General features: G+C 35.7%; 1 protein-coding gene across 1 annotated transcript in view; it reads left to right on the forward strand.

Annotated features, from left to right (window-relative positions):
- The window catches only part of cfap221 (cilia and flagella associated protein 221), a 36,936-nt gene that overhangs the window by 13,791 nt on the left and 4,981 nt on the right, over positions 1–18,164 (forward strand). The window contains exons 14-23 of the mRNA XM_030156432.1: positions 1,546–1,633; positions 1,913–2,007; positions 4,732–4,815; positions 9,881–9,988; positions 10,069–10,251; positions 10,346–10,431; positions 10,500–10,566; positions 10,726–10,826; positions 17,208–17,300; positions 17,409–17,545. Coding sequence (XP_030012292.1) covers positions 1,546–1,633; positions 1,913–2,007; positions 4,732–4,815; positions 9,881–9,988; positions 10,069–10,251; positions 10,346–10,431; positions 10,500–10,566; positions 10,726–10,826; positions 17,208–17,300; positions 17,409–17,538 — 1,035 coding nt within the window. The 3' untranslated portion in view covers positions 17,539–17,545. The remainder of the gene's footprint in view (positions 1–1,545; positions 1,634–1,912; positions 2,008–4,731; positions 4,816–9,880; positions 9,989–10,068; positions 10,252–10,345; positions 10,432–10,499; positions 10,567–10,725; positions 10,827–17,207; positions 17,301–17,408; positions 17,546–18,164) is intronic.

Genomic DNA, 18,164 nt, shown 5'->3' on the forward strand with positions numbered 1-18,164 from the left:
AATGCAAAAGATGACTGACCAAATGCACTCTTCCTGCATGGAATAACGCAGTCTCCTTTTACTGCACATTGGGCTTACATTCAGCATGAAAATGTTTACAATTACAGATTATCCTTCAACAAAAAATGTGAATAACCTGAATAAATATGAACAACCTACAATATCTTAATAGAAGTACAATTTTAACAATATTCTGCCTGTTACTAAATGTTGTGTATTTGTAGATCCACTGTGATCTGTATATGTAAGTTGTAATACACATGTGTAAATGATGAACTGAGGCATAATATTGTTAAAATTGCACTTATTTTTCTCAAGACATTTTAACTTGTTCATGTTATTGACATTTTTAAGGAAACTTTGTAGACATAAACACTTTCATAATGTAATTTAACTTTTTTTCATCTTTATTATTTTACTGGTCCGGCCCACTTGACATCACATCAGCTGTATGTGGCTCCTGAACTAAAATGAGTTTAATATCCCTGCTTTATTTGGATAGTCAGAGTGTAAAGATGGGCAAGAAAAGGCGGGTAGGTAGGCGACGACAGACAGCAAATGAACTAGGTTTGATTTGACCCCAGATCCTTCGACTGGGTTCATTCATTTAATAATAACTATTAGATATTCTTCATTATCAGGATGATTATTACTATCTCTTGGTCTTGTGTTAGTTCTTTTCTTGGTTATTCGGCCTCATTATTGAACTATTATTTAGTCATTCTTGTATTTTTACATGTGGATAAACCATTGAGTGCCTTGACTCCCCCCGAGATTGTTATACTATCGATCCATCTTCCAACCGCTTATTTATCTTCATTATGTATACAGGACAAATATTGTGTTTTAACATGTTTTCCTATTATTTAGGTTGCAAAGATGTGTAATTGTAATTATTGAATACGTGATGTGGATGAAGTGTGTGGTGAAGTGAGTATATGTGTGTGAATAGATATATAAATAAAAAAGAGTAATGTAAAAGGAAAAGGGAGATAAATATATATTGTTAATAATATTTTATGGAGAGGGGGTGAGATTAAATAGTTACACTTCTTCCCACCCCTTTTCAGGCATGTAAATTAAACTTTTGTGCTTTTCTTCTGTCTAAGATTGTCTTGATTGTTGATTTTTATATTATTATTTATGTTTTGCTCGTTCATATATATTGTTAAATTTCATTGCATGTTCGGAATAAATCACTACATCAAAAATCAATCAATCAAGTGTAAAGGCACAGTGCCAAGTCAATAAACTGACTTAAAGCTAATATATCACCATACAGAGCTACGTTTCTGCCATTTTGGATTAAAAGTTGCTCCTAAATGCAGCTGTTTCATTGTTTCCTGTTATCTTTTAACTTAAATTATTCTACTAAACAATAGGTCTTCGTTTAACCGACAATATGTGTTTCTCCAGCAAAGCAAATATAGTTGAAAATGTTCAAACTACAGTTGAAATAAGAAGCGTTACTGTTATTACCTCAGAAAAGGTGAAAATGACTGGTGGTTTGGACTGTGCAGCATCACCTTCTCTTTTCCCCTTCAGGTTGTAATCCGGTGCCGCGTGAAGCGAAGGCTGACGTGTTTGAGGAAACTGTCTGACAATATGAAGAAGCCCCCCTCTGCACAGAAAGGTCCTGATTATCCGATGATTTCCTGAATCAGAAATAACCTCATTATGCCAATGGAATAATGCACGCTTAATTGATTTATTGCTAAAGGTAGAATTGAATTGAAATCCCCTCAGGTTATTATGAGGTTCCTGGATACCTCACAAACAGGGCTATTTCTGGTTCTGTTTATATTTTGTTGTACATTTATTATTGCAGCATTTCCTATTGACCCTTAGAAATTAGTATCTGAATATGAGATTTTTTTTTTAATATGTTCTGACCTTTATATTTTGGCCTTAGATGACATAGAGGTGAAGCCATGTGGTCTGAAGATCTCTCCTGATAAAGTCTTTCCATTTTCATTCCCTTCTTTCTCTGAAGAGGATGACCCCCTGGTGAGTACATTTAATAAATGCCTTCACTTAGACCGGGAATGTCAAACTCAGTTTAGTTCAGCCCAATATGATCTGAAGTGGGCCAGACCAGTAAAATAATAACAGTGAAAAAAGTCAAATTATATGATGATAGTGTTTACATCTACAACGTTTCCTTAACCCTTTAAACCCTAGGCCTAAAATGGTCCATCTAGACTTTTTTCTTTCTTATTTTGACTAAAAAAAGGTTAGAACATATGCTGAGTGAGTCCTTTTTGCCCATTTTTCCAGAGCACTTAGAACTTTCAAAATCTAGCAGTCATTTACAAGTAACTGCAGGTTGGAATTCTGTTAAAATGGCTTCTTCTCCAGCTTCTTGTACAGACATGAGTGAAATTACGGTAATGACCCAATAAAACCTATAAAGCACAATGTCTCAGGTTTCAGAAACAGTTGGAATTCTTCCAATCGCACAAACAGTGAAAGAGTTACAGCCATCCGAACTGCATATGCACAGGGTGTGTCAGCGATGACACGTCAGCTTTTAAAGAGTTAAAAATGTGAATGACACGAAAAACCTGAAAAACCTATTGGATTTTGTCTGCTATCACTCTGCTAGTTCTATAAGATCCACCAGAATAGCTTCTATTTATAACTGTAATCAAACTTTTTGCCACACAACCTTTGGACAATCTGCTTTTTCTTTCGAAGCCACTACACAGTGGAATGCAATAACAGATGATGTAAGGAGCTGCAGTTCCATAAATGGTTTCAAATCCCGACTAAAAACTTATCTGAAAACCACTCAAATCTGTAATCATTGACTTTACTCTGTATTTAACTTTATTTTTGTCTTCTCTCATGGTGCTGACAAAATGTGTTTGTGAGTGTGTGTGTGTTTGTGTGTGTGTGTGGAGGGGGTATTTGTCTGTAAGTACTATCTGTTATTTGTCTGTATGTCTTTTCTTTTTTATTGTGCCCTGCTAGAAAACTGTAGATGTAAATTAGCTAAAGGCTAACTCTGGTACGATGCATCAAATGGCAATATTTATGTTTAAAATTGTACATGGAGTCATATAAATATTTTGTGTTGAACCAGTGATCCCTAGTTTCTGTGTTGTATTGTATGTTGATAAAACAAATAAAAATAAAGTATATATATATATATATATATATATATAAGAAAAAGTCTTAAGAAAAATAAGAGCATTTTTTTTACAATATTATGCCTCAGATTATCATTTACATATGTGCATTACAATTTACAGATCGCAGTGGATCTACAAATACACAGAACATTTAGTAACAGGCAGAATATTGTTAAAATTACACTAACTTCTCTTAAGACATTTCAGGTTGTTCATATTTGTTCAGGTTATTCACATTTTGTGTTGAAGTGTAGTTTGTAAATGTCAACATTTTTATGTAATTTTACCATTTACATTAGATTACATTAGATTAGACTTTATTGATCCCAGAGCTGGGCAAGGCAGCAACAGAATACAGTGCAAGAAAAAAGTGTTCATGCAGGAAGATAGTGCAAAAAACAAACAATATAAAATATGAAATAATAATAGTAATAAAAAAAAATATGCAGACTATTTATATATTTATACATTTATACATTTTTGCACTAAAACAAAGAGAAAGCTTTGGAGTTGTCATTATTTACAGGATATTATGATAACACTGGTCTACAATGTTTTAGGAATGATCTGCCTCAGAGATTAAATGTGCTAAATGTAATGTATTTTAATAAGATTAATTGGAAAACAAATGACAAAAGTGCTGATTTGTTGATGTTATGATAAAGTGTTATTACACATAGATGTTGGTTTTTGTACATTTATAGAATTGATTTATAAATCTTCCACTAAATAGAACCTGTAAAGTGAATTTATTGTAATGTGCAGACAGTGTTTTGAAGTAGATCTGGTAGCTCTGAGACAAATATTCCTTTTGAGTTAAACCCATTCTCTTGTTAATTCTTGAATTTCGCATTTTGACCCAAGACTGTATCTTGGAAACTTCAGCCAACCTGCATTTTTGACTTGATTTTTCTTCATCAGTGACTCACACATGGTAATATTTCACTACGTTTATTCTGGAAGCATTTTACTGGTCTAACCCACTTTAGATCATATTGTTCTGTGTGTGGAACCTGAACTAAAAAGATTTTCACACTTTTGATTGTTAATATCTTCAGTGTAACGTTTGCATTTTACAAATTCATCCCGTGGGCCAGATTGGACCCTTTGCTCGGCCGGTTTTGGCCCACGGGCTGTATGTTCACTTCCTGTGCCTTAGACAGTCCAATTAAGGTGACCCGTTTTTTTTTTTTTTTTATTCCTCCTGCAGATTAAAGTTGCCAATAATGTTTCAAGTATACTGGCACATTAATGTTAAATAGTGTAATCAGTAGCCTTTTAGCAAGACACTTTGATTCCATCTTTGCCAATCAGTTTCTCTTGTTAAAACATTTTTATATGTGAACCCCCAACTACCTAAATGACATACTGAAGGTGAAAACCCAGTGGAAAGAGATTGCTGGTTATTGGCATGCACATAAAACCTTTCCCATTCATTATCCCCCCCTCAAAGACGTCTTTGATTTAATAAAAGAGGAATCAGCGTGGAATCAAAGAACCACATTTCCACCACTTTGATTAAATCTTTCCCTCTACTGGTGCCCCAGTTGGAGTTCAATTCAGCAAATAATGCCATTTGTCTCCTTGATATTTGTAGGCTGCCAGTAATCTGATCACCACGCTGCCTGTGGATCCTATTGATGTGACTGTGACAACACATGTTCCTTTCTTCAAGCTCCAAGTAGGTTCTCACTGCATCTCATAATCATTACATGTTATATAACAGGCATCATTAAACCTGAAAATAAAAATAATATGCATATGGATTATGACTATTTATTTATATTGCACATTTCACACACAAACAATTCAATTTGTATAAATCAAGTGAAATCCAGAGGAAAATAAAACAGTCTTTAAACAATATAAGATTAGACATTTTTACAAATATAATTAAAAGAAGGTTCATTCAATTACAATAAAACAAAATACAGTGTAAAAGTTACTAAAAACAATTAAAACAAGAGATTTAAATTGCAAATATGATGCATTATAAGCACATGCAAATAGAAATGTTTTTAACCTGGATTTAAAGATGTCTACGGTGCAAAAATAAGCTCCATATTATGGTGCGAGTTCTAAAACCTAGATGGTGCACTAATGATGTAAACAGAATATACAGTATGCATCGTATAATGGTAGTTATATAATACTATAATATTAGAAAAATGTTTCTGAGGAGCTTGGAGCTGAGTCTGTTGATCTGTTGATAGATGGAGGCTGTGGTCAAATGTGTTCTATCTGTAAATGTAACACTGAGCCTGTTTACACACACACCAATACTCCAATCATAATACGATTTCTGGAGTTATCGGATTATTCAAGTGATCATATAAACAGTACAATCCGATAACAACAATAATCTGATTATGAGACATCAGATTAACACACCTGGATTTCTCCCTCAATACTCCGATGTTTTCTGCATGCATACAGGTTAATCTGATTTGTTTCATTCTTTTACTTCTGCGCATGGTTAAAACACGATTGAAATTGTAGAAAACGGAAGTCAAGTAGACAAATGTCAGCGGACGTCAATTAGCCTGTTTACATGACCATAAAAATCCGATAACTGGGAGTAATCCGATAATTGCTGTAATCAGATTGGACACATTTCCATGCACATTAGAAATGCGATAATCGAAAAATACTGACTTGCATGTTTTAGTCCATTATTTAATTTCTTTTGGAGTACTCGTCCCGTCATTTTCAAAACATCCAGTATTGTCTTGTTGACCATGACAACGCCTACAGTGTCAGCATTAGCTCTCCTAATGTGGGAGCTAATAAGACTAAAAAATAGGTCACATGTTGCTGCTATCCTTCATTTCATTTCATTGTTTGTTTACCTTTTTCCTTAGGCTCACGTTGTTACTGCGTTTTTTTTTGTTTTTTTTTTTATACATGCGCAGATGTAAAAAAAACAAAAGAAATCAGATTAATTTGTATACATGCATGAAGACATAAGAGTATTGGGGAGAAATCTAGGTGTGTTAATCCAATTTGTCATAATCAGATAACTGCCGTTATTGGTTAAAGCAGATTATCCTGTTTGCATGATCGCTTGAATAATCTGATAACTCCAGAAATTGGATAATGATCAGAGTATTGGTGTGCATGTAAACCGGCTCAATAACAGGAAGTTTAAGTCTACCATCACTACCTACCTATGTGCTCCGAAAGAAATCTGATAATGGACTGGAGCGTCTAAACCAGTGTTTATCAATTATCGCATTTCTTAAGTACATATAAAAGCATCAGATCTGATTATTACAATTATCTGATTACTCCCAGTTATAGGACTTTTATGATCATGTTATCAGACTCATTGTCTCTTTGAGTAAAATCTGCAGCTGTTAAGAGGTTTTTCAGCAGCTCATCTATGTGTTTGTCCATCCTCTAGTTCACAGGTGTCAAACACACATCCCATGGGCCAAAATCTCTCCGCCAAAGGGTCCAATCTGGCCCATGGGATGAATTTACAGTTACACTGAAGATATTAACAATCAATAGTGTTAAAATTGTTTTAGTTCAGGCTCCACATACAGACCAATATGATCTAAAGTGGATCACACCAGTAAAATACTAACATAATAACATAAATAATGACAACTCCAATATTTGTCTCTTTGTTTTAGTGCAAAACTAAAATTACATGAAAATGTTGATATTTACAAACTATACTTTAACACAAAATGCGAATAACCTGAACAAATATGAACATCCTGAAATCTCTTAGGAGAAGTAAGTGTAATTTTAACAATAACCTGCCTATTATTAAATGTTTTATATATTTGTAGATCCACCATAAATGATAAATTGAGGCATGATATTGTTAAATTGCACTTATTTTTCTTTAAAAGTTTCAGGTTGTTAATATTACTCACATTTTTACGGAAACTTTGTAAATGTAATGTCATTTTATTTTTTCTCTGTTATTATTTTACTGGTCTGACCCACTTCAGATCGTATCGGGCTGAATGTGGAGCTGAACTAAAATGAGTTTGACACCCCTGGTCTCATTTACGCTTAAATTCACATCACAGTGCAGCTTTAGAAACGACGGAAGAACCAACACTCTCACCTTGCAGTACTTTTTTCAGTAGTAATTTCAGTTTCTCTTGTACATAGTGAGTGATTGCTTTTTTCACACAGGTAACCTTCATAATTCTTCCTCTTGACTTAGCATATGATGATCAACTTCGGCCCATTTCACACAGAACTAGTTCGACCTGTGGACCTCTGGCAACTTGTAATCATTGCGGAGGTGTTCTGTCATCTTAATTCTGTGCAAATCTGCCATGTTTGTGAATTACGTGCCCTATTTCAGCAAACACAGACGTCCTGTGGTAGTATTAGCCCTATGTGAATTGGTATTTCTGTAATTTGGTGTGATTCGAAACAATTTTTGCTCCTGCCAGCGCTTTATTCAGCTTATCTCCTCGTTGAAGACTATGGAGGCTGGCTGGAGATGATTACAGCAAATCTTTTAGGTGGAAATATAGTAGGATTATGTTACAATATAACAGATATTCACTGAAACTTAAATCCGTTAGGAATGGGAGTAATATCAAAAGATGATGAGATGGATGACCTCCATGACAGAAATGGTAAGGTACATTTTTGTCTGTAAGTGATGAGCCTTGACATCAGAAATAGGGAATAATATCAGTAAATATGAGTGAAAAACTTATATGCCGCATGAAACACATACATGGGGAGTGAATTTTCAAGTGTATATTAATATTAGTTGGTTTTTGCTCTTTCGTTGGTAGTATGCTAGCGTTATTTGGTTTATCAAGAGCTGTTCATACATTGCTTGATGTAAACACAAAGTTGAATCAGGGTTCCGACGGGGTCTTCAAAAGTCTTTAAAGTCTTGAATTCCCAAATCTGCATTTAATACCTTAATAAGTCTTTAAAAGGTATTAAATCTGATATGGTAGGTCTTAAGTTATGTTGCCATAAACCTGTTTGCTGTATTGTGTTTAAATGTGTCTGGGAAGTATCCAAACTGCAAAGAAAGAAACGTTGCCGACTCTGTTCCACCTGTTCCAACCTGACAATTTGTATTGAAATTATGAAGCAATTATTGCCAACTTTGCAGAAATGATCACAGAACATTCAACCCAGTACAGAAAGTCACAAATGTTTGCCAGTATGGCTGTTAAATGGGCATTAAATTCTGTTCTAAGTAGTCTTAAAAACGTCTTAAAAAGTCTTAAATTTAACTTTTAGAAACCTGTAGGAACCCATTTGACTATATACTGTATGTCAACATCAAATATGAGTCAAAGTGATTAAACACCTTTTTATCCAACTCTTTCCTACAGTAAAACATAGTCTCCATTTATGATCACATATACTTTCTCATAAAATTACATACATATTTGTCAAATAGTGTATTTTGTCTGAACACGTTATATTTGGCTGTTCCATTCCGTTCCGTTCCGTTCCGTTCTGTACGGAACAGCTGCTTCTGTGAGAGCAGCAACAGACCCCTGAAAGGGAACCGAACAGGCATGAGTGGCAACAAATGACATGGATTAAATCAGATACAGAATGAAAAGGTGGAGGTGGGTTGTGAAGAGGTGCAGCTAAAGCAGCAGTGACAGCCTAGTACTTTAAATATGCCGTCCTGAATGAGATTAGCCAGAATAGAGTCATCTAATGCAGGCTGGCATTGAGATCTGCTGTCAATCATCTACTGATATGTGGGCTGAGCTTGACTTCATGGCCTGAACGGTATACAGACAGACAGACAGACAGACAGACAGACAGACAGACAGACAGACAGACTTTATTTTGAACAAAAGTAGACAAAGTAAATTACCAATTTAAACAGGACACTCCAGTTATTAGTTATTAATAATTGATTATTACACCCACCCAAGATTTTTGTCCAACCGATTTCTTGGACACTATTCACCCGATTCTTTCTAAATTTCACACACATGTTCGTTACCTTTAGGAGAGATGCAGTGCTCAGTTTGATGGTTGAATTTCCATTTTTGGAAAATTTCAACTTAGAACATTTGTCCAACTCAGACACTATTCATCTGATTCTTTTCAAATTTCACACACGTTCTTTGCATGTGACTTTCTCTAAGTTTTTTATTTTATTTATTTATTTATTTATTTATTTATTTATTTTTTGCACAATTTTCAAATTTTTTTCAAAAGATTGAAAGTGAAGACTCAAAATAAATCCCAGGGTACTTCCTAATTTTTTTTTTGTTTTTTTTTTTTAATTGATATTTTGACAGACAATACAACATATGCCATCATCACAAAATAGAAGACATAAACATCATCCACTGTCTGGTTTTCAAATATGCACTTAAGACAAACACCAGCAAACAAACTCAAATAAATAAAAAAAAAAAAAAAAGAAAAACATTACTTCCTAATTTGTGTGTTCAGCCTTCATTTTAGTTTGGAGTTGAATGCAATTAAATACTTAAGCACCAATTTTAGACCTCTATTCTTTACTTTAGTTTCATTTTGTGCTAATTTCGATTTCTACTTTATTATATTGTTCCATATCTTTGCCTAACCGCTTTATTTACTATTCAGATAACTTGTTTTTGGTGAAAACTGCATAAATGTGTTGACTTTGCATGTCTCTAATAATTAGAAAACACAGAAATCAAATAAAACTGGAAGCTCTTATAGTAATATTCTCCATTTTCATTGTTTTAGCGCATAACTAACAAAATAATCGTAATACTTTGTTTTTGCCACAGGTTCCCCAACATTATAAGCTTATGGGGTACAAGCCTGTTTCCACCTGGGAGGCATTTACCTCCTACATCCCCGCTACTCTGCCCAGGCCACTGCGCTCTGAACCGACGGTAAATAAACACACCTAGACTATAATACACACATTTATTCACTTGTGTAATGTTACCACTCCTGTTTTATCGTGTTGTAGGAAGGGGTTTTACTGCAGACGCCAGGACCTCTGTCCCCCAGACCTTTGGAGGGTGAGACAGAGGAGGATGAGCTGAATAAAAACCAAAACAAAGACACCGAGTCAAGTTGGGATTGTAGTCTCACCTTCAGTGCACCTGAATCCCTGTTCAAACCTGTTCCAGCAAACCCACTCAGAATCTTTGTAAGACCTTTTTTTTTTTTTTTAAATTCTCATTAATCCAAGTGTTTTCCCTTATGCGAATATGATTATGTATTTAAGGCACTTCCTCCTTTAGAATCCAGCACCAGGCCTGCAGACCTACAAACCGACCCCGAAATACTTGGAGAGTGATTTGGAGTCCCACCTCTGCCCGTTGCCTAGGTAACCATAGTGTTCTCTAAGTTAATGTTTATGCTCTCAGATACTTTAATGAGGCTGTTTATGTGCAGGTATACACTTCCTGATGGCAACCTGTGTGAAACTCCCCACACTCAGAAACAGTTCCTGGACCACGAGGTACTTTTTCTGGATCCGACAGATGTTTATCTAGACTAGGATTGGCAGCTTTTTTCACATATAAGCTGTACTTTTTAGTGAGTTTTCTGTGATTGTTGTCTGATTGTTGCAATAGATACATGCATGTCTGAATTTCCTTTTTTTCTAAACCAACAACAGGAAGTAATCAAAGGAGTCATGAAATGGAAGCGTTTTGATTCGATCACCTTGAATTGTCTGTCCAGTCAGCCCGCTCTCACCAGTGACTCTGCTCCATGGAGGTATGGACAGTGTTTAGTGGACGTCCGCTGTGTTCAGTCTTAGTCTATGACATGAGATAACATAAATTAATGATGAGCAGCTTGACTTTGCCACATTATCCCTTGTTTTCACTGAACAAAATAAACCAAGCCACTCATAAAATGACCATCCAGAGGTTGCCGTAGAGAATTATATTCACCCATAATTTCCCATGTAGAGCAGCCTTCTGTAGATGGTCACTGGGAAGCTTAAATTGGAGTATATGAGGCTCACAGAGCACCAGTATTTGTTTACAGGACTTGTTTAGATAGAATAAAGTGCATGTTGTTCACTTCCTCGAACCTCTTCATATAATGGCATGCTCATTTATTTCTGTGTACTCTATGAACCCCCTGACAAAAAAAAACAGATTTTTTTTTTCTCTTCCTGGTATTCATTTATTATCCTTATATCTGGGGTGTCAAACATGTGGCTCGCAGGCCAAAACCGGCCCGCCAAAGGTTCCGATCCGGCCCGTGGGATGAATTAAAAGTGCAAGAATTACACTGGCAATATTAACAGTCAAGGGTGGAGAACTCGTTTTAGTTCAGGTTCCACATTCAGCCCAGTTGTGATCTCAAGTAAAATAATATAATAACCTATAACTAGAAGCACTCGGAGAGCGCAGACCTCCGCCAAGGCTGATCAGTGGCCCCCCCTGTGGGCCCCCCTACCCCCGATCACCACCAAAATTTAATCATCTCTTCCTTATCCCATTTCCAAAAAACCCTGAAAATTTCATCCAAATCTGTCCATAACTTTTTGAGTTATGTTGCACACTAACGATCAGTGCCCCCCCCCCCCCCCCCCCCCCGTGGGCCCCCCCACCCCTGATCACCACCAAAATTTAATCATTTCTTCCTTATCCCATTTCCAAAAAACCCTGAAAATTTCATCCAAATCTGTCCATAACTTTTTGAGTTATGTTGCACACTAACGGACAGACAAACAAACAAACAGACAAACAAACCCTGGCAAAAACATAACCTCCTTGGCGGAGGTAAATATTGTCTCAAAATTTTCTTCTTAGTTTAATGTGAAAAAAAACAAAACATTATGCCTATAAATAATGGTAACTCCATTTTTTTCCTCTATGTTTTAGTGCGAAAAAATAACATTAAATTATGAAAATATATACATTCACAAACTGTCTTTTAACTTTAAAATGTGAATAACCTGAACAAATATGAACAACCTGCAATGTCTAAAGAAAATGTAGTGCAATTTTAACAATATTCTGCTTGTTCATAAATGTTTTGTACCTTTGTAGATATGTTGAGGCATAATATTGTTAAAATTGCATTTATTTTTCTGAAGAAATTTCAGTTTTTTCAGGTTATTCACATCTTTTTTGTTTGGATAGTTTGTAAAGGCAATGTTATTTTTTGCACTAAAACAAAGAGACATTTTGGAGTTGTCATTATTTATAGGCTATTCTGCTAATATTTCATTGGTCTGGCCCACCGCATTACATGGTTCATAATATGTGAATTAAGCAACTGCATTTCCAGTCATTATCTGATATGAAGTCAAAAATAAAACACATCTGAAAGTAGAAACAATCCATAAAATCGTAGTTGTTTGTAAAAATATACCAGGTTACTTGGTATGCTTTCTTGCAGTATCTAGGACACATAGATGGACTATCTTCACTTTCACAGTGTAATGATTTATTCAGTCTTTAAACTAAATGGACATTAAATAAGTTATGATGTTTCGATGTACTGTATTAGCAGACACAGCATGTGGCTGTTCTGTTCTATTTGTAGATACCTGTATTCTTCCTTTACTATCTGCGCTGTCTCAACCAATATTACTCAGGTGTTCAAAGCAATTTCTGTTTCCGACTCTTTTCAAGAAACCGTACAGTTCATGGCCCCTTGCATGACTCAGTCAAACTCATTGCACTAAGCTTGTTTAGGTACCAAATTGAAAGTTGCAGAGCTAATGAAGCAGAATTCCCAGAGGCATCTGAAACCATGACAAGTGTTAATTTGATGAGAGGCTGAGGTAATACAGGCAACCAGTTGCTCACATGATGTACCATGAAAGTCTGTGTTGAAATCAGAGATTATTATTCCTCTACTGTATTTCTCTCATAGCCATTCTATCTCCTGTCACACCTTCTCTGTGTTACATAATCAGATGCCTGTCACCATCGATGTGTAAAATAATTGAAGATGTGTTCTCTTCTTTGTGCAAGAGATGAGCTGTCATTCTCAAACGTATCAATTCTATCACTGTCGCTCTTAGGGGTTACATCCAGTTCAAGATAAAATTTACTGAATAAAAGGAAAAAAATAAAACCTGCATAAGATATGTTGTACGATAGAATAGTGGTTCAAATGTAGTTTCTTTGGAGGTAATAGGTTGGTGTGGTGGTGTTCTGTGGTCAGCAGCTCCATGTATTAGCAGTGGATCAATGAACAGTACTAATGTTCCACATAGTATTTCATTAATCTGACAGCGTGTGGGTGGAAACTGTCTCCAAAGTGGGTGGTATGGGTGGAGAAACTCCTGTATTATCAGCCTTTTAATGATGACAGCTATGGAAAAAGTCCTTGTGCTGGATCATTGGCATCCACCTTAACACACACTGCACTCTTCAGCGGGGACTCGTGGAGAAAATTTCCAGATCCATTGATCCTGGATGTAGTTTTTGCAATATTTTCTTTACCTCCTGTGCATTCTAATTACCATACAGGATGCCTCTGCTCAGGCAATGGTAGAAATTTGTGTCAGTCCATTACTCAGGCACCAAAACCATTGAGAATACTGGTTCTGTTCAGAGTGTGAGGGTGTCTTAGAGCTGGACCCACAGAAATGTCTCACTGTTTTGACGATTTTGACAATCTCAATCAACTTAGGTTGCTCTTGTTGAAGCAGGTCTATTACTCTGGTATTGTTAGGAAATTCTACTTCTAGTAGTTTTTGTTTTTTTCTAAATCAGTCCAGCTACTTTTTGCACCTAGTTGAACTCCAAAAAGCAGTCACATGGTTAAAACTTGGTGAAAACACAGTTAAAAAAAAATAAGGAATATCACCACAACACTGCAAATGACAGCAAAAACAAAAAAACACAAGGAAAGCGATGTAAAAAAAAAAAAGAAAAAAAAAAAAAGAAAAACCCAAACCATCGATTTTTGTAGTGAGTTGGTCTCACTCACTGCTCTGCCCCCCACATTCCACAGTTGGTGGGGGGGTCCACTGAGCATGCTCAGATATCTATAGAAAGAACAAGGTCTATTCTATCAGCACATTTTGAAACTTTTCTTATTGAGCAAACAGTTGAATTTCTATGAATATTTAAAATAAATCATACATTCAGGACGAATGCCACAGACACGTCAGGGGTTAAAGGGTTAAACGCCTCCAGTTGAGGCAGTAAGTCATCCCCAGCCTGGTGGGGAATCCCCTCCCTTTTCTGAGAGAAAACCATGGCCTCAGACTTGGAGGAGGTGGTCTTCATTCTAGATGCTTGACATTTGGCTGAAACCAGCCCAGTGAAAGCGGGAGGTTACAGTATAACCCATAAAGACCCAGCACTTCCCAAATTAATTTTTCTATCAATTTAATCATTCTTAATTGATTTGTCCCCATTTATTATAATATTATCATCTGTATTTTGTGTTTTTTCAGTGTAAATCATGTATTTTCCCATATTTAATTCACTGATCATGTAGATGTTTGTGAAAGCTCAGATTAAAGTTGTGTTTTATATCAGAAACCGAGAAAACTGAAGAAAAGTGACTTTTTAATCAAAATATATCATTATTTGAACATAAAAGAAGAATTTCCATCCACTGTCATTGATCCAACTCCATCGGTTTACCTGGTGAATCAGTGTTGTAGAAGATGACACTGTGTCCACATTCACTACGGAGCCTCTGAACGTCCAAATGGGTCATATCTGATGACCATGAAAAGACAAGTAACTGTATTTTACACCAATTATTTACATGTATTGATAGGATGAGTGGATCAACAGGTATTAAACAGTTTAGATCAGTAGATGCTTTTGTTCACCAGTGGCTGTTTGGGTCTTTATGGGTTAATGAAGCCAACATGACCACACCATCTACAAAAACCAGAGATGTGATCATGAGGCCACTAAACCGGACACCCTAGAAATTCTGTTTAGAAAGATAATGAATAGAACTGTGACAAACAGATAAGCCAAATCACCAGTTTGGTTTGGTGTGGTTGTAAAATATGTTGTAGTCTGGCTCGTGTAGGTGCTCTCTTCCTCCTGTTCAAATGTTCAGACACTGTAGTTCAAACTGTGGAGGTTCTTTTTTGGTGGGGATGCAGCAGTTGATAGATGAGAGGAGTTTTCCAAGGCTTTTTATGATTATGGAAGTTAAATCCACAGCCTCACAAACACATAGGCAGGAGTATTTTTCTTCAACACAGGAACAAAGGTAGTTCTGTTACACACAGATAAATGGGATATCTAAGTATAGAACTTGTCCTGAGGTCATCTGTAGTCGTTTCTACAGGTTTTGCAAATGGGTGCTTCTATGAAACAGAACATGGGGGCTAAAAATTCAAACCAGATGTAGACTAATGTTATGAAGCAAGTTTGGAAGCACTTTGGGTCTATTTTAAAAATAAATACTTACTGAGATAAAAAAAAAAAAAAGCTATTTTTCAGATAAAACACATTTTTACATTTATTTTACATTATATTTAATACAAAAATCTGTATGAAGCAAAGTCAAAACAACACGAAAATGACACACTACTATTTTTTTAAATATCTTTTTATTCTCTCAAAGGTACATTTTGGGAATTTAACTAATTATGCAAGGCAGAGTGTTTCACAAAAATGACTACTGTTACAAAATCATTTGAGATTTATATGCGTTTAACTGGGCAGGTTCTGCATGTAACACAAGTGGACACAATGGAGTATATACAAAACCTGGAATGAGACTGAGATTCATGAAAAACCCACATGTCTGGATTAGAAAAACCACTAGGATCATCAAATTTAACACAGTGCCTTTATTTATAGCGCTATATAATACCATTTACAGCCACGTTTTCCAGATTAAACACACTGACACCTAGGTAGCTTTTCATGTCCCAATTTTGGTCCTATTTTTGGCCCCAATATTTTATTAAAAATTCTTTAATTTTGGGATAGTTCAGAGCAAGAGTATAATTTTTTTGCATTTATCTGAGGTCATCATTAGGTACGTCCTGGGGGGAAATATGTGTTAATTTCTCTTGTTTTTGGGGGGGGGGGGGGGTGTCTAAAAAAGCTGGCAAAGTGCCAGATACCAAAATGTATCCAGTTGCACAGAAGCACCCAAATAACACTATTTAGCATAATGCAAGGTTTGTATTGGTCACTTATAGCCCCACTTTTTTCCCATCATTTAACCCATAAAGACCCAAACATCCACCGTCAACCAAAACAATCTACTGATGTAAACTGTTTAATACCTGTTGATCCACTAATCCTATCAATACGTGTAAATAATTGGGGTAAAATGCAGTTCCTCATCTTTTCATGGTCATCAGATATGACCCATTTGGATGTTCAGAGGTTCCTTAGTGAGCATGGAAACACCGTCATCTTCTACAACATTGATTCACCAGTAAAACCCATGGAGCTGGATCAGTGACAGTGGATGGAGACGCTTGGTTTATGTTCAGTTAGTGTTAAATTTTGCTTTAAAAGTCACTTTTTCTTAAGTTCTCTCTGTTTTGATATAACAACCTTTCAATTAACTCTGAGTTTTCATGAACATCTAAATTAAATATAGGAAATTACATAGGAAAATACTTGATTTACAGTGAAAAATGTCAAATATATTAGGATAATATTAGAACAAATTGTGACAAATCACTTAAGAAATGCTAAATAGAGATAAAATAACTAATTTAGAAGCTGCCACAAAGTAGCAAAAGGTCTTTAATGTAAGCTTTTATGAACATCTACATGATCACTAAATTAAATACAGGAAAATACCAGTTTTTCACACAAAAAAAAAGAAGCAAAACACAGAAGATAATACCACAGTAAATGGGGATAAATGACTTCAGAAAGATTAAATATAAAGGAAAAAATAATTAGGAAACTGTCACAAAAGTAGCACTGGATCAAGGTGGCGTTACAGACAAAACTGCCTTGTTTTTTTTGTTTTTTTTTGCCTTGTCACTGTTTTAATTCTCCTCAACTTGATTTTGCTTGTGAGTGGTATCAGCTTTCACCCAGGAGCACTTGTAACATTCCTGCTCAAACAACCCTAAGCAGGCCTTTCATCTAAGTTAAGATGCAGATATCAGTCCATTATCTCTGTAATGCGTATCCTTGCTCTTGAGGCTAAAAGCAATATGTGTATCTCCTATAGGTCCGTCGACTACAGCGCAGATATACTTCCACTTAAAGTGCCCCCTCTTCTCACTGCTCCTCCTGATGACCTGCCAGTGCTAATGGACAAACCGTAAGCACATATGCTTCTATTGACATGATTGATCTTTTGTGGGAGGTTTTTGTAAAGCGTTTCAAATACACATGCTCAGAATATGTGTGTTTTTGTGCATGTGCGCAGGTCTGAAGAATCAGCCCTTCAACCGACACCCGACATGATAAGAGCTGAATTTTTGTCTGAGGAAGCTCCAGTTTCCAATAGCAACCTGGCTGCAGGAATGACAGCCAGAAAAAAGAAAAAAAAGGAATGACAGCAAGGTAAGTCTAGTAACTTAATGAATAAAGGCAGAAGTTTCCATTTAGAGTTGCTCTTCACAATGGATTATTCTCTGCACAAAGAAGGCACTTCGCATGAAAGGAATCGCTGAGGTTCAGGCATCTAGACATGTATTACAGACGTGAGAAGTGGGGAATAAACATGTTGTCCTTTTGTGCTTTAACAAAGAAATGTGCAGTTGGAGTTTTTTTTTTTTTTTTCCCAGCTAAATCTTCCTGAGAGCTTCTTCACACATGATGACACATTTTCAAGTGCTGTAAAATTAAGGCGTTAAAGGTTTAATTTGCAGCCATACCTGTGGAAGTGATGATAATTAAAAACGTGATTAATTAATCACACGGTTTCTGTGATTCATCACTTGGCTAAAAGCAGAATCAACACAAAATAAGTCTGATTAAATTAACCCATAAAGACCCAAACGTCCACCATTGACCAAAAGCATCCACTGATTTAAAATGTTTAATACCTGTTGAGCCACTTATTCTATCAATCCATGTAAATAACTGATGTAAAATACAGTTTGTTGTCTTTTTATTTAGATATTTTCAATTTTTCCACAAAACAGAACATTCTCTGACATAGGACCCTAAGAATTAAGAC

Source organism: Sphaeramia orbicularis, chromosome 2, assembly GCF_902148855.1.
Source record: "Sphaeramia orbicularis chromosome 2, fSphaOr1.1, whole genome shotgun sequence".
Classification (NCBI taxonomy): domain Eukaryota; kingdom Metazoa; phylum Chordata; class Actinopteri; order Kurtiformes; family Apogonidae; genus Sphaeramia; species Sphaeramia orbicularis.